Consider the following 24,353-nt stretch of genomic DNA (forward strand, 5'->3'; position numbering starts at 1 on the left):
GCCTGGTGGGACGGCTCAGGTTCATAGCAGGGCACCTCGGGTGCCTGAGAGTGTCACTGGAATTTATTATTATTATTATGATTATTATCATCATCATCATCATCATCATTTCGATGTATTGCCAGCCCTTCACCACCAGGTCCGAGGACTTTGGCTGTTTCTGCTGTGTGATCCTTGTCGTGAAAAATGGCCATGGGTCTCCAAGGGGACAGTCCCCCGGTCAGAAGGCTGTAGGAGGTGGGGCTCAGCAGCGCTTACTTTGGGTGTTGGGGGATGTGCGAACACTCGCCTTTTCCCAAGTTTCTCGACTGAGCTGCGTTTCATCTTTCGTGCACCTGAGAGCGCAGGCTCTTCCCAGCACCGACCGCCTGCTTCCTGGCCCTCGGGAGGGGGGCAGCGGGCGGCTCCTGGCCCAAGCCAGGGCTCCTCCCCGATTTCGACCATCCCATCTCTGGGCTGCTGCTGCTTCAGCTGTTTGCACCGGGCCGACTGGTGAGGCCAGAGCACAATCCCGGATGCGCTCAGCGAGGAGGGCGCTGGGCCTTCTTGTGCCGGGGCAGGGGGTGGCACAAGCGTATCCCCCCGCTGGATCTGGGCCTGCGCACTGGCGCCTGCCCCGCATTCTACCCCACCAGCGCCCAGGGCAGGCTCGTTTGCCCTGTGAGCTGAGGCTCCTGGGGGCAGGAACGGCGCCCCGAGCAGCCGGGCCCAGCCTGCCTGGGGCAGCTCAAGGGCCAATCCAGAGCACGTGGGCTCTCGTGGCCCATTCGCTCTCCCTGCCTCGCCCTCGGCAGCCACTCGGCTGAGAGGCGAAGCGGCAAGCGGGCTGCCCAGCTGTGGGTCGGTCAAAGCAGGCAGGCCCTCTGAAGAGAAGCCGCTCCCTGGCTTGGCGCCTTGTATCAGCCTCCGCAGCTTGCCAGGAGCCGAGCGGGGCTATTTGGCTTGCAGGCCGTTTGGAGGAGCCGCTGACTGGGCGGAGAGAGGAGCGACTGCCTTTCCTGCTGTTGCTTTGGGCGGCTCAGGTGTGTCCTCTGAAGCTGGACTTTGTCCCTCTGGGCGAGCTAGGACAGCCTTTGCGCCGGTCCCTGCTCGCAAGCCAGTGCGCGGGGCAAGAGGAAAAGTGGCGTGCCTCTGACTGTGCAGGGAGCCTCGTCCCTGCCCGCCGGCACAGCCCACCCGTTTTGTTTCGACGCCGCGCCGGGCTCCAAGCTCAGCCGGCGCTGTCCGCTGCTTTGGTGCTGAAGCGCGGCAGGAACCTCGCCGCTGCAGCGCGTAGGGCAGGCGGGGGCTGGTTGGCGGGCTGCCAGGCTGAACTGGGCTGGGCTGGGCTGGGCTGGCGGCGCAATCTCCGCGCTCCCCTCCCCCGCCAGCAATTGCCATTCGCGGCACGTCCCCGTCCGCCTCACTGTGCGCACTCCCCTGCCCGGCTCGCTCCTGCACTCGCTCGCCCGCCCGCCCGCTCGGCCTCTCGGTGGTTCTCGCCGCGGCAGCACCATGGCCAGCACGTTCGCCCGAAGATCCGCCGGTCTCCTGGCCTTGGCGGGTGCTGCCGGCTCGCTGGGTGCGGGCTTCCTCCTCTCCCGGGACCCCGTGGGCGCCGCGGCGGCGAAGCGGCGCCTCTACCCGCCCAGGTAGGCTCCCGAGGCAGTCTGGGGATGATGCCCTTGGCGCGGCGGCGGTGCTGCAGAGGTCGCCGAGATTCCTGCACTGACCGAGCGGGAGCGGGGGGGGGGGAGGCGGTGTTCTGAGAAGGACGACGCGAGGTCCGCTCCGACAGGGCCAGCCCGGGGCAACGAGCCCCGTTGCCAAACGGCCGGCGAAGCCTCCAGCCCCAGCCCCTGCAGAGTCATCTGCAACATGCCCGTAGAGGCGGCAAACACGGCACGTCCCCCCTCCCTTCCCTTTTCTCTGGCACTGCAGTATTAAAGCAGTCTGGTCTAGTGCCTAAAGGCTCGGCCTTTGACCGGAGAAAGCGGCATTCCGGACATTCTGCCTGAACCCAGGGGTGTGAGGCTCTGCGGCCTGTCCTGGAGGCCCCCCTGCCTGCCCCAGGGCTAGATCTTCATCAAAAGGAGGGTCAGTGGCTGTCCACTCCCCGGAGGAGGCCCAGACTCGGAGACTGCGGCACTGGCCGGCGGGTGGCGGGGGGTGGGAGCTAGAGAGGGTCTCCAAAGTGGCGTGCTGAGCGCATGCCATGAGCCCACTAGGGCGGCTTAATGGAGATGGAAATGTACTCTGCACATGCCCTGGGGCACTCTCCCCTTCATTCCCGCTCCACACTCTCCCTAGCTGTGCTGGTCAAGGTCCAGCCAGTCTTGGCCTTCCTCCTCCAGCAGAAGGGATTCGAGCCTCCTCCAGCTAGTCTTTCCCCCAGAGCTCTGCCCTCCCCTCGTCCCAGCCCTCGATACTGGTCAGGCAACTCCAGCCCCGCCGGAAAGCCTCTGCCGGTCTTTGGGGGTGGGCTGGACACTCCTCCAGGCCTGCTGCTCTCCAGCAAAGGAGGCCGGATAAAGGCTCCCCCAGTTGGAGGGGGGATGAGAAAGGCAGCAGACTCCCCCGGGGCCATCCGGGGTCACTTGGAGATTTCATCGCCACCGCACACAGCAGCTGCCTTGGAGAGATGGGAAGTCCCTGGCTGCTTCCTGACAGGGTGACTTGAGCACAGCTCCCCCACCTCACCCCCACATATCCTCTTTGGCAGCAGACTGTCTGAGGTGTAGGAGTCCCCCCTCCCAATCCTCCAGATAATGGGGGCTCCAGGGAGAAGAGCGGGCTTCTCCGATGTCAGTAATATCCTGGCCCACTTCCCTTGATACCTAAAGGCCAGCCAATACCTAAGCATCAGGAAGGAAAGCTTCACCTGCTGAACTCCTGCCTGTCATATGGCTCTTTTTCCAGGCTCTGTCTGGAAAAACCGGGGAGAGCCTGGGAACCAAAGCCCAGTGCAGTGACTGTGCCAAGGCTGGCAGAGAAGGACGGGGACGAGCAGGCAGGGGGGAGGTAGGGGGGCCAGCCTTCACTCCAGGGGTTCCTCCAGTAGTGCAGTGGCAAATTCAGAAGTGCAGGGGCCCCTCATGTTAGTCACAACCATCATCACCCTCTTTTGCTGCTGGGTTGAGAAAGAGATCCTTGTTAATGCCTTCTCCCACAACGACATCCCTAGGAGCCAAGCATCAAATGGGAGGGTGTTAGCTACTGAGAAGAATCTTCTCAGTGGCTGACTCTCTTTTCACTCTGATTGGCTCCAATCAGCAGGAAAGGAGAAGGAAGCATTTCAGAAGACTCTTCTCAGTGGCTAACACACTCCCTTTCATGCTAATGGGCTCCTAGGATGCTAGACATAGGGACCCTGCTCTCAAAAAAGTAAGGGGTCTAACACCCCTAGGACCCTAGACTGCTACGCCCTTGGATTCTTCTTCATCTGTCGGGGAGGGCTCCCCCAACAGCTCTAGCATTCCCCCCTCCCCACACAAAGCCCCTCTAAACTGGGAACGAGGTCACGAGAGGGCTGGAAGCCGATTAAGGAAAGCGTCTCCTTGGCGCAAGGACCTCCTGCCACCTCCTGAGCCATTCTGCTAGTTGGGGTCGCTCTCTCTTGGCCACTCCAGCCATCGGCAGGAACAGCCTGTGGGGTTGGGGAGGGCTGTCTGGCTACAGGGAGCCCTACAAGCCCCAAGAGGGAAGAGCCGAGCCCTGGCTGTAGCGCCAGGAGGCCGGAGTAGAGGACAAGTCCCAGGCCAACCTAATTCAAGTTGCTGTACTCCACACTCCAGTCACTGCCTCTCAGCCTCATGAAAACCCTATTCATAGGGTCGCCATAAGTCAGAATTGACTTGAGGGCAGTACACTCCACACTGCCTCAACACAGTGGAACATGCAAAAATCAGACAGGGTCTCACCAGCGCTGGAAAGCAGGACTATAAACTGGAAATAAGCCCAGGGAAAGCCAAGACAGATGGAGAAGAAAGTCTGCAGAAAGACTAGGGCAAGGACGGCAGGGGCGGGGAGGCGGCATCCTCAGAGCACAGAGGCAAGCGAGCCCCTCTCCTCCCCCCCCCGTCATTCTCAATTGGGGGTGCACCTCAAGGACAAAGAAAGGCAGGCAGCCCCAGCAACATGCCAAGCCAGAATCTTTTTTTCACTGCAGTCCACTTGAAGTAATATACAGATAACATCTGGGCACATGCAGAGAGCACTTCCTTGAAAAGATGTAAAAGAGTGGCCACTAAATTCTGCTTCAAGCAAATTTCAGGATGAATTTGGAGGCTCCTGCTCAGAGGAAATGCCTTGCATGGGAAGGAGATTAAAAAATTGCAGTTTTGGAAACTGATCTCTCTGTTCCTCCCTAAACACCTGGGAAACCCCACCCAAAGGGAAGAGGGGGCCTGCAACAAAACCAACAAGTCCGGCTAAAGGAAGCAGTGGATCCCCCCCCCATGCATCCATTTAATACATCCCACATCACATTTCTCCCTTTGCTCCCCTCCCATCAGTGCGGAGTACCCAGATCTGCGCAAGCACAACAACTGCATGGCCAGCAGCCTGACTCCTGCCCTCTACACCCAGCTCTGTGACAAAGCCACCCCCAACGGCTGGACTCTGGACCAGTGCATCCAGACAGGAGTGGACAACCCTGGGCACCCCTTCATCAAGACCGTTGGCATGGTGGCAGGAGATGAAGAGTCCTACGAGGTGGGTAGTGGGGCAGCCCCTCCTCTTACTCCTGCCCACCCTGCCCACCTGGCACCCCTTCCAGCCTGCCATTAACCAGTTGGCTGGCCCCCTTCTGCCTCCAGGTTTTTGCTGATATATTTGACCCGGTGATCGAAGAGCGCCACAATGGCTACACCCCTCTCACCATGAAGCACCCCACAGACCTGGATGCCAGTAAGGTAGGCAAGACCCCCTCCCAGCAGCTCCAGGAAGGGCTTCAGCCATGACTTCCCCAAGAGCAACTGCCAATGCACACCCTCTGTCACTTAAGGTCTCTAGCTGCTTTCCCACGTTGCATAAAACAACAAAAACAAATCCGTATGAAATGCATAACGACACCACATTGAAAAAGTGCAGCCTTATAGTCAGTCCTGTTTAGTCGTCAGCTCAGTGTGCTCATCTTGAGGCCCAAATGCTACCAATTCTCTTCCAGAGGAAGCACAGGTTTTTATCAAAGGATGTGGGAAGGAGGCCACGTCTCTCCCTGTGAAATTAGGGGAAACTGTTTACCCCAACCAAAAGTTGCGAACATCCTCAGTTTGCCATCTGCATCCCTCATGGATCAGAGGCCACAAAGGGAAACTATAGCCAGATGAGTGGCTATATAAGATGGGTGCTCCTCCCCTGTGCCACACCCATCCTGCCTAGGATGCCAACCTATCTTAGCCACTCTGCGGGGGCATATCTTTGCTCGTGGAGCAGATCTGCCTGCAGAGCACAGGAGCCCATCAAGCTCTCCTCCTGACTGGTTCAGGTATGCTTCATGGTGGGTGTTTCTCCTCACCTGGTGCAAGGTTGATTCAGTCCTGGGACCCCTGCATGGGAAATTAAAGCTGTTCCACTAGACCAGAACTCCTCCTGTAATCTTGGGGTCAGCGATGTGTCTTTGGGTGAGGCCAGGCTAGACAAACTCTGCCTCTGTGGTGCTTGACATGTGCGCAGGAGTCCTAGAGCGGCCTTCTCTGTTGCCCTGGACATGGCTGTGTTTCTCCCAGGCATGCCAAAGGGGAGTGGGCCATTCCCTACCCCGCCTGGTGAGTTTTGAACTCCTGTGTCCTGTGCCTCTGGAGGTTCCTGTTGGCTGTCAGGATGTGTACCGACACACACACCCCACAGCAAAAGAGACTTTCCTTCCCTGGATGGGTCTTAAACCCTTGTCCCAGGGCCAAGAGGCTGCCTGTGTGCACTCTCCACAGGCCTCCTGCTCAGGGAGTTAGGTGCGAGCTGTGATGGGTGGGTTCTCCTTCCCCTGCTTTGTGCGTTGTGCCCCAAAGCTACGCTTGTGAAGAGCAGAAGGGGATTGGGATCCCTGCCAGGAGGGCTGCTTAGGGGCTGGCTGGCTGGCTGGCTGGCTGGCTGGCTGGCTGGCTGGCAATAGAAGGGGTCACTGCTGGCTGTGCCACTGGGTCTAATGATGGAGTGGGGGCTGCTGTGACACCATCTTGCATGCCATGCGTGTTGGGGGCATGTCCCTGTTGTCAAGAGTTCTTTGGTCCCCTCCCTGCTTGGGCAGCCTGTAGGCATCATCGCTGGCAGTTTCCACCCACAGTGTGGGCCTGCCTGCTATTTTACATTGTTCTTCTTTTTCTACCTGTGGGCTGCTTTTCCCCATCTCTCCTCCACTGAGCACACTTTGGCTACAGAGGCCGTTCCACCAGCACAGCACCAGAAGCAATTCCTGCCTGTCCCTCCTTCAGTCACCCTGTCCTGGTCCCGACTAGGACCCAGCAGGGGAGCTATTGCAGCATCTGAGTTAAGGGAGCAGCTCGTGATCAACCTGCAGCAACAAAGTCTGAAGAGTGGACTGAAGGCTTATATACTCCCAGGACCAGGTCACCCTTTGGGCCCCACCCGTCCTTTGAGGGATGGCAGATGTTTAAAGTGGAGGGCAGGCCTCTGACTTGAAGCCCAGCACCCTTCCCCTACCAGCACGTGACCAGGTTGGGCCATGCAGAATGCTGGAAGGAGGGGGCCGGTTCCTCAGGGGGTGCAGGCTTGGAGGGTCCAGCCTCTGGAGGGCCTGGCAGTGGACTAAAGCTCCGGAACCCTGGGCACAAGCCAGCGTATCATATTAGAGCCTAGACTATCTTCCAGTGCCACTTGGACCGATGGATCCGGCTGGTCCCTCTGTTGGAGTCAGCGCCAAGGAAGCTGCTGCTCTAGGCGGGGGTCCTGACCTCTGCCCCCAGTGCTGCTGGGCTAGTGAATCCAGCTAGCCCCTCGCTGTGCAAGGCTCCTGAGAGTGTAAGATTCCTCTGCCCATGTGCACATAGCAAACCCTGCTGAAGAATCATCATCATGACTTCTATGAAAGGAGATGCTGCCCCACTGACTTCCTGGAGTAGTTTTGAGAGTGTCAGCAAGCATGAAGACAGAGCTGAGGTCAAGCGACCTTAGATACTTTGGGTCCCCTTGGTCTGATCCAGCAGCAGTCCTGGAGCACTCCTGGCAGCCACAAGAGGGGGGGCCATCACTGCAGCCCCTTTGCTAGACCCACTGCTTGACTTGATGGCTTTGGACTTGATGGCCTTATAAGCCCCTTCCAACTCTACTATTCTATGGTTCTATGCCTTCTTGAGTGCCTACAGACAGCAAAGGCCCCAACACTACCCTCTCATCACTCAGTGCCACCCTTGCAGTTAACTGCCTCCTGTGACCCATCTCTTCCTCTCCAGATCAAGGCTGGACATTTTGACGAGCGGTATGTGCTGTCGTCGCGGGTACGGACGGGCCGCAGCATCCGTGGCCTCAGCTTGCCCCCAGCATGCAGCCGGGCTGAGCGCCGGGAGGTGGAGAAGGTCACAGCAGAAGCCTTGAGCGGCCTGACTGGGGACCTAGCTGGGAAGTATTACCGCCTCAGTGAGATGACAGAGAAGGAGCAGCAGCAGCTCATTGATGTGAGTGGCGACCAGTGGCTGGCGGTGCATTTGTGTTTGTGTGTGTACATGGGCATGTGCGTACACATGTCAGGCCTGCTTGTGTGTAGGGCCACCATGAAAACTATTCCTGGGGGGCCAGGCCTTGGAGCCCATGGCCCTGGGTGGCAGGACATGGCGGGCCTGTGCTCACTCTCCCTTTGCTGCCTCTCAGGCGGAGCAAGCAGAGGAATGGTCCCAGTTTCCCCAGGATGGCCTTCCTCTCTGCTCACCAGCCACCCCACATCCCTGCCCACAGCCCTCCTCGCCTTTCCTCCAGGCTGCCACTCAGTGGCTTGGAGAACAGCCCAGGGGGCTGCCTGCCTCCTCAGACTGGCACTGGTATGGATCTGAGTCCTGACTGCCCAGCTGGGTGCTGCTTTGAGGGCCTACCCGGGGGTCCAGCAGCAAACCTGGCTGTGCCCTTATCACCACCTCATCTTCTCCCCTTCCAGGACCACTTCCTCTTTGACAAGCCTGTCTCCCCTCTGCTGACAGCTGCAGGCATGGCTCGTGACTGGCCTGATGCCCGAGGAATCTGGTATGGCTTCTGCTGGCTGGGCTGGGCTGGGGAGAGGCAGGCAGGCAGGCAGGCAGGGCCCCTCTGGAGAGGCAAGCCCTCCCCCTCCCAGGCACAGCCACGTGGGTCGGAGCACTGCAGCAGGGCCTTTGCCAGCAGCTGAGATGCCCTGGTTGAAGACCAGCAATGGGATAAAGGGCAGGAAGCTGAGAGAAGGCGGAAAGGGGGCCCTCGCCCAGCAGCGATGACCTGAGGAAGAGAAAATGGACCCAGCTGTCTCCAGGAGGAGGAGGAGGAGGAGGAGGGTCTCCCGGGAAGCCCAGGATGGCCAAGTGCAAGCCAATGGCTTACGTGGCACGGGGGGGGGGAAAGAGTTTCAGTCATGGTGCCAGGCAGGGCATGGCCAGCATCTGCCCCACCTGCCCTCGCAAGCCCAACACATTCAGTGCTGGTCCCTCCTGCAGGCACAACCATGAGAAAACCTTCCTGGTCTGGGTCAACGAGGAGGACCACACCCGCATCATCTCCATGGAGAAGGGGGGCAACATGAGGAGAGTCTTTGAGAGGTTCTGCCGAGGCTTGAAGGAGGTAAGCAGCAGCAGGTCATCCTGCCTCGCTGCTTGCATCAGGCATCTCAGATGTGGCTGGCCACGGCATCCTGGCTGACAATGCTCGAGGTGCCATGGATCTCATCCAGGGCCACCGGGCTGCTTCTCTGTGTCCTGCTCCGGGCCAAGGGGACGGTAGCCGCGGCACCAGACCAACAGCAGGGAACAGGCCCTGCTTGGAAGGAGGGAGGGTCCAGCGCCATTGTGCTGCAGCTGAGTGCTGCGCCTCTCCTTCCCCTCCTGTGTGCAGGTGGAGCGTTTGATCCAGGAGAGGGGCTGGGAGTTCATGTGGAACGAGAGGCTGGGCTACATCCTGACATGCCCCTCCAACCTCGGCACTGGCCTGCGTGCGGGGGTGCATATTAAGCTGCCACTGCTGAGCAAGGTAAAGTGGAGAGTCGCGATGCTGGGAACTGAGAGTACTGAGCGAGCTTATGTGTGTGTTTGAATCCTTGCTAAAGATTATACCTTCCCTGCAAATTAGTCAGACAGAGACTTTAAGCTTTAAAATAAGAAATAACTACTTTATTCTGGAAGTACATGCTTGATAAGAAACAGTCCTATATCTAGCTAAGTTGGAGCTGCAAACACTGAGCCCAGTGCTTGCCCTCATGGTTGAGGAGAGGGAGAGACAATGGAATATGTCTGCTCTCCCTCACGAGAGAAAGAAGAAGTAAGAAGGAGGGAAGGAGATGTGATCAACATCCTCTGCATATCAGTCTAGTAGGAAGGGGGAGACAGCAGGAGATCAAAGGACAGGTATAGCCTAGCAACCAAGAAGGTCTCCTCTCTAGCTACCCTTTTTAACCCCATGCAGCCTCAACCCACAAGTTGGAGTTGAACCACATATATTCCAACAGGCCAGGGAGGGATCCGAGGGGCCACGGCTCTTCTGGTGGACGCCCTGAAGCGCTGAGGCTTTCCACAGTCCCCCACATCTCCCAGGCAGGACATTCCCTTTCAGGGTTCTAGTCCAAACCACAGACTTCCACTAGAGCCTCTGGCTCCCCCCCCCACACTCCTAGCTCCACACACCCCATTACTTTGCAACATTGATGCCTGCCCCCCCCCCATGCAGGATAGCCGCTTCTCAAAGATACTGGAAAAACTGAGGCTCCAAAAGCGTGGCACTGGTGGCGTGGACACAGCTGCTGCAGGGAGCATCTGTGACATTTCCAATCTGGACCGGCTGGGCCAATCCGAGGTAACCATGGCGAGTCAGCATTGCTGGGTGCAAACTGCTGGGGGGGGCACAGTGTCTGAGCATCCACACCATCTTGGTTGGAGGGAGGGGAGTGTGAAGAGAAGCACACCCGAGGCTTCCCCCTTTGTGATCTGCTGGGGCCACGCAATGGAGCTCAGTCAGGGTAGAGCAGCAGGGACTGCATGGGCAGTGGGCCTACTGGGGGCTGCCCCAGGCCCGCACCTCACACCAGCCATGCCTGCTGTGTTTCTGACCCTGGTAGGTGGAGCTGGTGCAGCTGGTCATTGATGGTGTGAACTACCTGATCGACTGCGAGCGGCGCCTGGAGCGTGGCCAGGACATCCGCATCCCCTCACCGGTGCCACAGTTCCATAGCTGAGCCCAGCCCAGCAAAGCCCAGGCTCTCTGCAGACACCAGCATGCACAAGTCCTGTGGTGTTGCACATGGCGCACAGCACCAATCCCCATAAACCTCTGGCTGCTGTGAATTCTTCTGCCTCTGACTGGTATTTTCACCCCTTGGTGGAGGCAGAGAGAAGGGGGCAGTACAAGCCAGCCACCCCACAAGGAGAGATGGGGAGGGGCTGTAGCACATCACCGGCTTTGGGTCCACAGAAGATCCCAGGTAGCATCTCCAGAAAACAACAACTACAGAGAGCAGCTCCCAGCAGGTGTAGACAGTTCTGGGACAGAGCCTGGCCTGGTCTGAGGTGGCCTCCCGTGGGACGGCGAGGCACATGAGGCCGTCACAGGCATCAGACAGGGCCAGTGCGGCTTTATTGCACCACCACCAGAAGGCCCCCCAAGGCCCAGAGGAGGCAGTTGGGTGGAAGCAGCAGGGAAGCAGCTGGACGGTGCTCTGGGCCGCTCCTGCCTGCGGAGGGAGAGGGACGCAGGAGAACGCTTCCCTGCAGAAACACGGGCAGCAGCAAACTGACCATGGGGCTGTGGGGCAGCCGGCTGGGCACAGGGGGCCATGCCTGTGGTGAGGCTCGCAGGGGTCAGGGCAGGGAGGCTGGGGGCGGCAGGGGCAAATGCACTCCAGTGGTCCTGGCAGTCCTCCCCCCACACGAGGCCTGTCTCTGCTCAGGGCTGAGAGGTCCATACTGCTGGGACGTCACTGCTGATGCCTGCGAGCTTGCCAGGCCGAGCGGCTGAGCTGGGCTAAACACCCTCTGTGGAGGAAGAAGGGAAGGCAGGGGAGGCATGTCTGGGACGAGGGAGGAGAGGGCCATGTCTTGGAGCCCCACTGGGAAGGAGAGAGTGGCAGGCAGGCAGGTGGGGTCCACACAGGCTGCCTTGCTATGGAGGCAGGACTCCCACCACACCCATAACCGCCTGTCGACAGAAAGCCATGCAAAGCTGGTTCAGCCTGGGGAGATGGAAAAAGTGGCCCTTCCCCCCCATACCTGCCAGGGTCCCAATCCCTGTGAAAACCTCTGGGTCCCACATGGCGACAGGCCCAAGGCGACAGGGGTCAGTAGGAGCAATGCCAGACCCCGTTTCTGCTCTGAGCAGCTGAGCCCCACGGCAACAGGAATGTCCCCCTCCCCCCATCTGTCTGCTGCATTTGGAAAGGGGGGAGGGGTGCCAGAGGGGCCTTCAGTTAATTATCTAATCTCAGTGCTTATTGGCTCAGTGTTTGGCTGTTATTCTGGACCTCACAAGAGCACTCTTGTCCCCATTCCACAGATATCAATACTCAAGGCAAATCAACAAAGCCATAGCAAAGTGTGGGGAGGGGGAGGGGGAGGAGGGAAGAGGCACACTGGACTCCCCATCTGTCCAACTGAGCCACACCGGCTCTCAAAAGAGATCATTGCCAGTGCCCACATACTGTGCTGGGCTAGGGTTGCCCGCCGAGGGGGTGGCAGGAGCAGGAGGCTCTGGGGGGCTCCTCACCTAGTCCAGGATCAGCAGGATGGGCTTGCTGGGCAGCTTGTCCAGCTGATGAGCCCTGGCCAAGTGAAGGGAGGGGCTTCATGGACTCTCAGAAGCAGAACCAGAGAAGAGTAGAGTTGGAAGGGGCCTGCAAGGCCATCAAGTCCAACCCCCTGCTCAGTGCAGGAATCCAACTTAAAGCGTCCCCGACAGGTGGCTGCACTGCTTCATTTCAGCAGCAAGAAGTGCCAGGGACTAAGCAGGGGAGGGATGCCTGCATTGCCAGCCACGAGGGAAGGGAGCTGGATCTAGGTCTAGATCTGGTCCAGCCTTTTCCAGGACTGCAGAATCAAGGATTTGGATAGGACCTTAAAGCCCCTCTTGTCTGACCCACTCCTGATGCAGGAAATCCTCTGCAACAGAGTCCCTCATCAGAGGGCCATCCAGCCTCTGCTTAAAAGCCGCTAATGGAGAAGAGTCCGCCACTGCGTGAGGCAGCCTCTTCCAAGGCTGAACAGCTCTAACCATAGTCAGAACGTTCCTCCTAAAGTTTGGCCTAAGTCCTTTTTCGCGACAGATCCTCAGATGTTTGAAGACAGCTGGTCACATCTCACCTCTGAGCCGTCTCTTCTCCAGGCTAAATACACCCAACTCCTTCAACCTTTCCTGACCACTAGGGAGAGCTTTCATGGTGCCCATCAAGACGCTTGTTGGAGAAGTGCCTGCAGGACACACCACAGGAGGGGTCCCCAGCAGGAGGGCAACCCACACCTCCTGGGAGCAGCAGGGCGAGGGAGCGGGTGGAGCAGGGAGGGGCCAGATGGAAGGAGGACTTGCAGCAGGGACAGGGAAGCCGTCTGCCTACAGCGAGTCCTTGAGGAAATGGGGTCCCAGCCGCACCAGCCAGGTGGAGAGTCCTGGCCTCCTCTGGATCACCTCCCAGATGCATCTACTCTGCAAACAAAGGCGCATGCTGGGAGTCAAGGGGGGGGCGGCATTCTGTGCCCAGGCGAGCTCCACAATCCCACCTTTACAAGCCCATGTAGCACACTCCCTGCTTCTGCATAGGGCCAAAGGGGGCTGTGGAATCCTGAAGTAGGACCAGCAGAGTTCAGGAAGCCCCCCTCCCCAGCTCCTCCTTACCAGGCTCCAGGGCGGACAGAGGGCCTGGCTATAGGAAGGCGGCCGTTGCTGCACCCTCCGCAGAGCAATGCAGGACATGCCATGGCCAGGTTGCCCAGTCCCCTGCCACAAGGAGAGCACTGAGCCATCTCCTCCACCCCAGGGCTGGGGAGGGAAGGGGGCACGGCTCAAGTCAGTGTATTGCTTTGTGGGGCCCCTCACAGATCGAGTCTTGGGTCCCACAGGCGCTGGCTTCCGTTTTCTGCCAAAGGAGCTGGGCCTGAAATATAGGCACCCAGGTCAGCGTACGGGTCCACTGGCTGCACTGGCTGGCAGTGGCTCTCCAGAGTTGCAGGCGGGGGACATTTCCGGCCCCACCTGGGGACTGAACCGGGGAACTTGAGCGTGCAAGCAGCTGCTCTGCCACTGAGCCACGCTCTGAGCTACTGAGGCATGCAGGGAGGAAGCACCCGCCTCTGCTTTGTCCCAGTCTCCCCGGTCGCTCTCCTCCACGGCCCAGTACCTGTCGTGGGGACCAAGTGCTCCTTCCCAACAGGGCTGGGGATCCACTGCAGAAGTGTGAGAGGGCCGGCCGGCAGGAGGCCATCCAGGTGAGTGCGGAGGACAGGAGACTCTGGGCTGTGCCTCTGGGACATGAGGCCAGCGTGACTGAGGCGTTCCGAGGGGCAATCCCACCGGGTCCCTCTGGGACTTGCCCAATACCCGGAGAGCGTGAAGCAGGCCTGCCTTTGGAATGCCTGACAGGAGGCAGAGACTGACCCACACACGCACAGCCTTGGGCCAACACAGCAGCGTCTCTAGAGACTGGGGCCCAGGCCAGGGAGCAGGGGCCCCAGTGCCGCAGCCCCACTCACAGCCACCTACAGAGGGAGAGGGCCGGACCCGTCATCAAGGAATGGAACGGTGGCACTCGAGGGTCTGGACAGCCTGCCCAGCGGCGCAAGCAAACAAGGAGGCTCCTTGCTTTCCATTTCGGATGGGACACGCTCAGGTGTAAAAAAAACACCTATGATAATAGGCTAAGACTCAAAGGCCAGAGCACAGCTGTGCTGAGGAAGAGGCGGCAGGATCCCCAGGTTGCCCCTCCCTCCCCTGACTGGCTCTCTCTCCTCGCCAGAGTCTTGCTGGCCCTTCTTCCCTTGACGGAAAGAGACAGACTGTGCTCTGGCTCAGCAGAGGCAGCCCTTTGAGCTGTGGGTTTGCTGGCTGTTGCCTGGCCTCCGCCGCCTGGGCCACCATCTTGGGCCATACGAGGTCTCTGTGCCAGATCTCAGCACCTGCCACGCCCCAGCCTCCAGTTCTGCTCCATAGCCACGTCCCCGGCCTGCCTGGCCCAGGCGAGCAGCAGCAAGGCCAGAAGTGAAGGAGGGAGTCAGCTGAGCCTCAGGAAGTAGAAGTGCAGGCCCATCCCGGCCTCTGCAACAGGCGACTGACCCAGGCAGGGGCTCTCTAGAGGCAGGGTGCTGCGGATGCCCCCACCCCTGGAGAGAACTTTCTCAGATGAGCCTTCGGTCCCAACCCGCACCATGTCCACATCTGCAGCCCAGGACGGGGGTATAAGCAGCGCCGTGTACACTGTTGGAAGTGTGGCAACAGCAACTCCTATTTGTTCTGTTTGCATACTTGAGGGGAGATAAAAAAAAGGTCTCCAGCCGGCTAGGCTTGCCTATCTTCACCTGTGATCTTCCCTATGGGTCTTCCTTCCTTGTCAACTGATACTCTCAGGGAGGCTGACCTCACTTCCAACCCTCCTTCCTGTTTACCTTCCCTTCCCTGACTGCCCCAGGAGAGAGGAGGCATCTCTGCCTTGGTTCTCTCCCCGGAAGCGTGAGGGCTAGGTCCCGCCTTCGGCACTGCACCTCCAACTTAGTAGAACAAGGGTACTTTCCTGTCTAGTATGCATTGTACGAATAAAGTAGCTTTTCTTATTTTAAATCCTCACAGGCACACGCAACTGAGAACGCGGCACGTATACACCATGTACACCAAGGACGCACCTGGGCACGGCTCAGCTGTGCTGCTTGCAGGTCTGGGAGGATGGTCCTTATCTGGGACTCAGGCAGGCCCCGCAGGAACTCCGCCCTCATTGCTGGCACAAGAGCCTGCCAGCAGCCTGGCCCACTGAAGAAGGCAGCAGCCCTGCCAAGGCATCTGCCAGTGGAAGAAGAGGGCAAGGGCAAGTCGGAGAAGGCCAGGGTGGCCCACCGGAGGATGAAGGGAGGGGGCTTTGCTGAAGGAGGCTGCAGCCCCCCCAGAAAAGAGCAGAGTTCCATCGCTGGGCCTCTGCCGAGTGCTCGTCCCCAGAAGGAGGCTCAGGGCAAACGAGTGCTCCACAGCAGCATTGGGCAGCAGGGCCTGGTGCAACACTGGCCCTGGCCTAGCCTTACTACTCACCTGTCTGCAAGGGTTCACTCACTGCCCTACTGGCCACACACTCCGAGAGAGGCTTCTGCATCGGCCCCAACAGATCTTGCAAGGGTGAGATCAGTGGCAAGCCCCAAGGCTGAGGAAGCAGGTCAGAGCGCCGAGCCTGCGAGGATGAGAGGCACAGACATAGGTGGGGGCAGCCGAGGCTCACTTGATGCCAGTAAAGTGTTGGAAGTGGGGCAAGAGCAACTCCTGTTTTGTTCTTTTGTTTGTGCTCCAGAAGGAAGATAGAGCTAGGGTCCTTCAGATGGATAGGTTTGTTTAGCTTTTACCTGTGATGCCCTGAGGAGACATCCCTTTGTCTCTGCTCTCTCTCCGAGCATGGGGCTGACTCCTACACCTGGGAGTTATGCCTCCAACTTAGCTAGTTAGTTAGAACTTTTCTATTTACTATGTATTTCTCTAAATAAAGTAGCTTTTCTTATTTTACTAAATCTCCAGTCTCAGTGATGCTGATGCAGGGTAAAAGCCTGCTTTCTTAGGCAAACACACACACATGCTGGCACACTCGCATTTCAACATCTGCTGTTACTCTCTGCTGCTGTGGTGCTGCTGTTAAACGAAATTAAGCAACACAACTACACACAGTGCAACATAAAGTCCCAGATAGGCCCGTCTGTTGTTCTGGACCCCAAACTCGGATGCCCACCCCAGATTTTGGTCCAGTTGCTCCTTCTCCTCTCTGAGGGCTTTTGCTCTTTCCAGAATGCCCTGCAGATTGCCCACTCAGACCCTTTGCACAGCCCTGAGGGAGAACATCGCACCTGACCCAGAGAGAGGGAGGAATATGAGCTCACTGCAATCTGCATCCCATCTGGCAACAAATAATTGTGGGGGGGGGAGGGAACTGATTTAACACACACACACTCCTGAAAGGATCCTGTAATTATTTAGGATCATTTTTGAACGTTCCAGGTAGGAGCTTTCTGTATTTTCTCTTGCCCTGGAAAACTTCCATGTCTTGTCTCTGCAAAAAGCGTCTTGTACTTTGTTGAGCTGAGATAGCATGAATTTCTGGGTAATTTCTAGATAGAGCTAGATGTGTCTGCCATGCCTCTGGGAGCATTTTTGGGTGGTGGTGGCTGCAGGGGAGCACTGCTGTGCCTGGTCTTCCTTCTTTACTGTGTGCCTGGCTCCAACTCCAGAATAGATTTTTGCTCCCACCCCCATCCCTGGACATGCTTTTGGTCTTCTTAATCTTTTCACATTCAAGCACCTGGTGTTCAAACATGTATTCAGGACCTTAAAAAAAAAAAAAAGCCAACGTGTCATTTTTTAAAACTTGAAATGTGGCTTTTGGTGGGAGGAGGCTGTCGCAGAGTGGCAAAATTGGGACTGAGTGAGCCTTTATGTGTTTGAATCTTTGCTAAAGATTACACCTTCCCTGCAAATTAGTCAGACAGAGACTTTAAGCTTTAAAATAAGAAATAAGTACTTTATTCTGGAAGTACATAAGGAGTTCTACATCTAGCTAACTAGCTAAGTTGGAGATGGAAACACTAAGCCTAGTGTTTGCCCTCATGCTTGGAGGAGAGGGAGAGACAAGAGAATATGCCTGCTCTCCCTCTCAAGAGAAAGAAGGAAGGAGGAAGGAGATGTGGACAACATCCTCTGCATATCAGTCACTCTAGCAGAAAGAGAGAGACAGCAGGAGATCAAAGGACAGGTATTAGCCTAGCAATCAGGAGGTCTCCTCTCCAGCTACCCTTTTTAGCCCCATTCAGCTTCAACCCACGAGTTGGAGTTGAACCACATATTCCAGCAGAGGCTACCACAAGAGCCTGCACCAGTTGCTGGGAGTCACCAGGCAGGGAACACAATGCTGCTTGTGGCGATGTGGTCCCACTGAGGCACCTGGCTGGCCACTGTGAAGAGAACAGGATGCTGGACTAGATGGGCCTCCTGTGGCCTGACCCAGGCACAGCGAGGCTTTGGCAGAGAACAGACATCCATTGCCTGGGGCCTTTGGAGAGCTCCTGCAAGCGGCTGCTGCTGCTGCTCCACAGGTTTTGGCTCCAGAGGGTTTGGTTCTCCAGGAAGCAGGTCCAGAGGTCCTCACGGCTCACCGGAGCCTCTAAGCCATGGCTGTGTTGGAAGGGAATGGGGCGGCTGGCACAGAGTTCCCCCAGCAAGTGCTGGTGGGGACCAGGGTGCCCTAGAGCAGAGGCGCGGCCATATGCTGTGGGAAGTACTCCCTGCAGGCTGCATCCAGACTGGGTCCCCCTCTATGGAGGACAGGTACCAGGCAGCATCTGACACAAGGCCTCCAGGTCTGGTGGGGGCCGACTGGCCTCTTTGGACCCATAGAAAAGGTTGCAGGAAAGGTAGATGGTGAAGCTGGGGGTTCCTAGCAAGCCTGGGATGCTCTTGTTGCAAACGGCCTCCAGGACGCGAGTGAGGCTCAGGAAAGGCTCTCTGGGTGGCATGGGGGAGGTTCTCGCTGGCCATGTGCCCTCACCCGGCAGGCATCAGGCAGGAGGCAACAGAAAGGAGGCCCTGGAGGGAAAGCCCAGACTGAGGGTATTCCAGCTGATGTTGTGCTTGATGCCCCTGTGAGCAGCAAACAGGAAGAGGGTCCACGACTTGCCACACACACATTTACTCAGTGCAAGAGACCAACTGGATGGAGAGGAGCGGAATGAGCCGGCAGCCCCTCCACCTCCAGGGCCCACTGGGCACAAGTCATGGCAGCACAAAGGGCCCTCTGCCCCTGCCACTCCCTTGAAGCCTCACACTCGGCTGGCAGCCCTTCTCAATGCTGGCCCACTCCACACCTTGCCTTTGCCCCTGGCCCTGCCAGCTTTTGCCCCAGGAATGATGGCGCTCAGCCCAAGAAGAATGAGCGTGAGAACATAAGAAGGGCCTGGCTGCTGGAGCAGGCCCAAGGGGCCCATCTAGTCCTGCATCCGGGTCTCACAGCGGCCACCCAGACGCCTCCAGAGGGGAGGCCAGAGTGCAAGGGCAACGCTCTCCCCTCCTGCAGTTTCCAGCAACTCCACTTGACAGGGAGCTCCAGTAGTGATGGCAGCAGGAAGCTCTCCCAGGGCACAGCCTCTGGCCTTGGCTCCTGAGTCCTCTTGCCCTGAAGGTACAGAGATATGTTGTGGAGGAGGTTGGAAAGGCGGGCTTCGGGGCTTCTTCTCTGGGCCTGGAGAGGCTGCGTCGTCCCCCCCAGAACTCCAGGCCTAAGAGCAGGATGTGCATCAAGGGGGGCATGTGCTGCTGCTGCTGGGCCAGGCCTGGGCCGGGTCTGGGGGAGATGGGGCCACCCAAGTGTGACTGCCCTCCCAGAGGGCTCAGTAGAGCTGCCCGGCTCTGCATCAGGGTCCGGCTCTGCTCAGGTGCGTCCCCTGCTGGGAGGAGGGGGGCTCACTGAGCTCAACTACATGAGCACATGCACACCCCCAGCCCTTGTCTCCTGGCTACACCCCCTCTCCTGTACCTGGCAGAGGCCGCACCAGCAAGAGAAAAGGGGTCATGTTGGCATCGTTCCATGTGCAGAGCAGCTGGGCCCCAGAGAGGAGGTGGCTGCATGGAGAGGCCTGGAACTGGAGCTGTCGCCAGAGCCCTGATGCCAGCCCTGCTAATCCGAGCCCTTTCTGCAGTCCTGAGCACTCATTACAGCCAGGAGGAAACAGCCCAGCCTGCAGAGCCAAATTGGCAGAGGGGGCAACATAAGCCCCAGAGGCCGGTGAAGAGCAGGCCGGCCCAGCCCTTAGGCAGAGCAAGGCAGCCAATACTGGTGGCCAGAGAAGAGTGCTGTGTGAAGCATGCAGACTGCCCTGCACCACCTTAGCTCCCCTGGTGGCCCCGGAGGCTCCGCTGCCCCATCAATTGTGTGGAAATGAGACTCAGCTGTCAATCCAATCATCTTCTGTCTGGAGGGATGGGAGGTGAGCACCCTCTTGCCCTTTGTCTTGGAACAGCTCTCTGCTCTGGGATGCAGGCTGCCTCGACCCACAGGTCTGCTTTCAGTCTCCTGGCCAGCCCTCAGACATCGCTTTCTGCTTCAGAGGCAGCAGCTCTGTCCTGTCCCCCACAAACTCATGCCATGCCACACAAGGGAGTCCTTCAAGATGATGCCCAGAGGGCAGGGGCAGGGGCGGCAGTCACTCTTTGAGAAGCCAGAACATAACAGCAGGAATCAAGAGGGTTCAAGGGGCCGTGCTGGGAGATCTGAGCTGTATGGTGCTCTGTTCCCACAGGCCCTGGGCTCAGGCCGCTGCCTCTGTAGGGGCCAAGGCCAGCATGTGAGGTTACCCAGGAGGACTAAATGCCACGTAGAAGGAGCTCAACTGAACTGGCGTGCATGTTTACCTGTCCCAGGTGCAGCTACGCTACCCTCTCCCTCCCTCCTGCGCTGGTAACCTGAGGCTGGCCCTTCCTGCACAGCTGCCTTCACCTGCTGAAGGGCACTATCCTGACACATCCAGGAACAATGGGGACTTGTTCCATTAACGATGCCTTGGGTATGCAAGCCGTGTGGGGCCTGCCGCTCACAGAGCCAGAGAGCGAAAGGCAAAGCAAGCGGCCCATGATCCAGGCTCGCTGGTGAACCCAGGGCAGGCAAGCCCCAGCCAGCCCTTGCACCCATGCTGAGTATGCCAGCTTTTCCACCCCTAGAAAAGGGCCCGGTTGGTTCCAGCAACCACACAGATCTTCCTTTTGCTGGATCCTTTAGCATAACAAGCATTCAGCTGTGCTGTTTCTGGAGAAAGAGGAAGGGAGAATGCAGAGTTTTGCCAGCTGAACCCAAAGGCCCCGTGCTGATTCACGGTCACCCAAAGGCCAGTCATCCCAGAGAGGGCTGGTTCTAGCCCAGGGGAAATCCCCTTCCAAACAAAGGCAGCCCAGCTCTGCAGAAAGTCCCATGTGAGTGACAGCTTGCACCTTGGAGCACAGGGCCAAGCCCCCTTGAGGAGGCCTCGGCCTTCCTCCCCAGCCTTGTTCATGGGAAAGCTGTTCCAAAAGGGCTGAAATCCAAGGAGCCTGTCCTGAGGCCAGTCGCTTGTATGCAAAGGGCTCCCGTTGTGTTCAAAATGCCTTTTCTCCACTATTTATTTCTAAACATTTTATATTACTTGATATAATAAACGTCTCTAAGCAATGTACATTAAAAAACCAGTCACATTCAATAAAAATTCCTAAAAGCTAAGTAATAACAGGACTGTTTATCACGTACAATACAAATAATTTGAAAATTGTACTTATGGGTACAGTGTTCATAATGTAAACTGATAGTGGTTTATTAGTAGTAGTATTTTGTTTTTTTGCTTGGTTGTTTTTGTTGTTTTGCTTGGTTTGTCAGTGGGCCCAGCATGAGGTCAGAGCAACACATCTCATGCCCTGTGCCGTGCCCTGCCCTTTGAGTGAAGGGCTCCCTCTGGGGTTGGGGTATTATATAACACAGTTGGTGCAATGCAATTGGTGCAGAGGTTGTCTGCAGCAGTGGCCTGGACCAAGGGGGAGGGGGGGGCAGTGCTTACTTTTGTTTGCTCTCCGTTGCATTCAAAGGGTGACTTAACTTATGCCACCTCCGTAGTCTGCTCCAATGTGAGAAGCATAAATGGGGTTTTAGGTAGTACATGCCTATTTCTTATTCCCGTACCAAACTCTGCCCTGTTTTGGCCACTACATCAAGAGTTGCACTGCTATATCTTCAGTTTGTTTGTTTGTTTATTAGATTTATATCCCGCTCTTCCTCCTGGTAGGAGCCCAGGAAGACAAAAAAAAAGCACTAAAAACAGACAGGGATGGAGCCCTTGCGGCCCTCCAGATGTTGCCACATTACAGCTGCTGGGAGTTGGGCTCCAACATCTGGAGGGTCTGCATTCCTATCATGGGACTAGAGGGAGCTGCCTCCTCCTGCGCCAGGCCACTGGACCATTTGCTCAGGACTGGCTGCACAGGGTTCCAGACAGGGAGTCTACCTTGGAGAAGCCGCCACTGAGGACTGAATCTGGGGCCTTCTGCACGCCAAGCTGGTGCTCCGCCACTGAGCTTAAGTGGGGCAGCCATGCCTTCAGTTCCAGTATAACTGAGAGGCCTCTGCCATATCATACAACACCCCCCCACACACACACACACGCAGCGGGCAGAATTTGAGTACAGGATTGTGTCCTGTGTCCAAAAACTGATGGCAGCAATGCAAGAGTAGCATTCAGTGAGCTCAAAGCTTAGGCAGGGAAAATGGTGGGGAAAGGTATGTTTTCGCCTCTCAGCCCAAGGGCTCCACCAAAGTAGGTGTGGCAGACCCCCTCCTTGAAAAGGCGCTCCATGCACCCGCGCCTGAGGGGCTCTGTTCCCATGGCAGAGTGCACCCCACAACATTTATCAGTGGGTTTATTTGTGAAAGAATCGGGGCCTGCTCCTGAGGGCTCTAAAGCCACTTTGCCACAATCACTGCCACGGATGAAAACTTAAAGCGGGCTCTCAGCCCACTGGGTGAGGACTCTCTGGCCATCCATTGCCAGGCAAAACGCTCCACCCAGGCCAGGGCTCCCGCCTTGGGGAGCATCTGATGTGCATGAGGAAGGCCCCCGGTGGGACTGGGAGAGATCCCCTTTGCCCAGGGCCCTGGAGAATCGCTGCCAGTCCGTGGTCAGTCCAGCGCGTGTCGGGGCTCAAGAAAGCCCCCCCCCCCCGCACGGTCTCCCACTCTGGCCGAGATGCCGCCGACAGAAAACTACCCCCGGCGACAGCGCCTCCTGTCCAGTCTGCTCAGCGCTCTGAAGCACGTGGGCGCGGGCCCCGCCCCCGAACAGCTGCCCAATCGGAGCCCACGACTGGGCGGGGCCCGTCACGTGGCGCGAAGGTTTAAATGCCCGGAGGAGGGGGCGCCTGGACGGGGCAAGCCATGTGGTCGCTGCAGGCGCTGAAGCTGGGCTGCCTGCTCGGGCTGGCGCTTCTGCCGCTCCTCTTCGGCCTCCTCCCGGCCGTGCTCCTCAGCCTGCGGGGGACCGCCGGGACCGGTGAGTGCCTGCCAGGGAAAGGGCCGGCGGGCCGGATCGGGGAGCCCGCCGGCCCTGCCCTTCCTCAGCGCCCTTTCTTCTCCCTCTCCTTCCCCCGCAGGCTTTTTTCAGCGCTGGCGGGGCATTCTGAGCTGCGCGGCCGGCGGGGTGTTCCTGGCCGCTTGCCTGCTAGACATCGTGCCCGACTCGCTGGCCGACCTGCGGGAAGAGCTGGGCCGACAGAGCCTCTCGGTACCGGGCGAGGGACGGGGAGACGAGGCACACCGGCCGTCCTGGGGCGGCGCCGAGGGAGGGAGACGGCACAGCGCCCTTGGGGTTTCCAGGGTGCCGCCCAAGACAGCGAGCTGTGGGCTGAGGGGACCAGGAAGGGAGGGAGACTGGCTGGCTTGCTCCCCCGTGACACTCTCCAGGCGCGGTCGGTGCTGCTCCGTCCACCTTGGGAGATCGCGGCGGGGCGAGACGGTATCGGAGGCATGTGACGCCGGGCCTGACTGACTCACTCCGGTGCCCAGCCCCTGGAACCTCACTGGCCCCAGACGCCGCTCAGGCAGCAACTCCCCTCAAGGGCCCGAGTCGCTCCGGCTGTTGCCCGCTGCCTGCGGGTGCGGGAGGCTTTCAGTAGCAAGTTCTCCGGCCCCACCCGCGGGACTCTTCCCACCTCGCCACTTCCTCCGTTCCACTACACCGGGGCTCCCCTGCGGCCTTCACCCTCTGGCCCCTGCAACTGAAGCGCAGCGGAAGGTACCGCTGCGGTTCAGGCCCAAGCGGGAGTTGTTTGGGGAGCCTCCGAAGCCCAGAGCCGCCGCCGCCTGTCTTCCCCCAGCCCCTGCGACGATCCGCCCAGGGCCCGAGGGGAGGCGACCGGGCGGGGGGCGGGCAGGGCTTCATAGAATCATAGAGTTGGAAGGCGGCCTCACAACCCCCCTCTTCTTCCTGCCCCGCAGCTGGCCTTCCCGACGCCCGAGCTGGTCCTGGCGCTGGGCTTCCTGCTGGTCCTGGTCCTGGAGCACGTGATCTTGGCGTGCAGCGAGCGGCGCGGGGACGACGACGCCGTGCCCCTCCTGCCCTGCCCCGCCTCTCACCGGGGCCAGCAGAGCGCTGGGGTGGCGGGGGCCCCCCACTGCCACGAGGCTGCAGAAGCGCGCTCCCCGTCCTCCTTCCGCTCGGTGGTGCTGACGCTCTCGCTCTCCTTCCACTCGGTCTTCGAGGGCCTGGCTGTGGGCCTGCAAGACACAGAGCCGAAGGTGCTGCAGCTGGCGGTGGCCATCCTGCTCCACAAGACCATCATTGCTGCCAGCCTGGCCCTGCTGCTGCTCCAGAGTCGCCTCCCCCTGCGCTGGCTGGCAGCCTCCATTGTCACCTTTGCCCTGATGTCCCCGCTGGGTGTCGGCCTGGGGATGGCAGTGACCCACGACCCTGGCCCGGGCAGCGCCACGGCCCGCAGCGTGCTGGAAGGCGTGGCAGCGGGGACCTTCATGTACATCACCTTCCTGGAGGTCTTGCCCGAGGAGCTGCACGACCCTGCCAGCCGCTTGCCCAAAGTCCTCGCTGTCCTCTTGGGCTTCTCGGGGATGGCTGGTCTGCACTTCTTGGGCTGAGGGTCAGCGGCTGATTGGGACACCCTCCCTGCGGAGATGGACTCTGGCAGGCTGAGGACAGCCTCTGGTTCCCAGGTGGCAGCGTCTTGGAACGAAGGGGTGGAATGGCTACCCCCCCCCGTGGGTACTGATGGCCTGTGCCCTGAAATCTTTTTATTAAAAATCTTGCTACTTTATAATTGTTTGGAACAAAGGACTTGCTGGTCCTTATTTACTCTCCCACCGCTACATTTTCATTGTGTTAGACTTGCAGTCCAGTCCTGCACTTTGCTCAGGTGATAAGAAAAAGCCTTGGTCCGCTGCATTTGGGAGGTGGGGGGGGAGAACTGGAGGAAGGTCTGCAAGAATGTCTGCGCAGAGATCCAAAACCAGA

At 58.6% G+C, this 24,353-nt stretch overlaps 2 protein-coding genes across 2 annotated transcripts; both read left to right on the forward strand.

The window, feature by feature from the left end:
• Positions 1-1,433: 1,433 nt before the first annotated feature.
• On the forward strand, positions 1,434-10,339 carry CKMT1A (creatine kinase, mitochondrial 1A). Its single transcript, XM_061595834.1, has 9 exons — positions 1,434-1,631; positions 4,494-4,692; positions 4,797-4,892; positions 7,389-7,610; positions 8,084-8,169; positions 8,613-8,736; positions 9,007-9,141; positions 9,835-9,960; positions 10,223-10,339. Exons 1-9 carry the CDS (start codon positions 1,495-1,497, stop codon positions 10,337-10,339), a joined length of 1,242 nt encoding a protein of 413 aa, XP_061451818.1. The 5' UTR covers positions 1,434-1,494.
• Positions 10,340-22,205: 11,866 nt separating this feature from the next.
• LOC133369881 (zinc transporter ZIP1-like) lies at positions 22,206-24,159 on the forward strand. Its single transcript, XM_061595620.1, has 3 exons — positions 22,206-22,382; positions 22,483-22,613; positions 23,327-24,159. Exons 1-3 carry the CDS (start codon positions 22,232-22,234, stop codon positions 23,978-23,980), a joined length of 936 nt encoding a protein of 311 aa, XP_061451604.1. The 5' UTR covers positions 22,206-22,231; the 3' UTR covers positions 23,981-24,159.
• The last annotated feature ends 194 nt before the right edge of the window (positions 24,160-24,353 follow it).

Source organism: Rhineura floridana, chromosome 14 (assembly GCF_030035675.1).
Source record: "Rhineura floridana isolate rRhiFlo1 chromosome 14, rRhiFlo1.hap2, whole genome shotgun sequence".
NCBI classification, from domain to species: domain Eukaryota; kingdom Metazoa; phylum Chordata; class Lepidosauria; order Squamata; family Rhineuridae; genus Rhineura; species Rhineura floridana.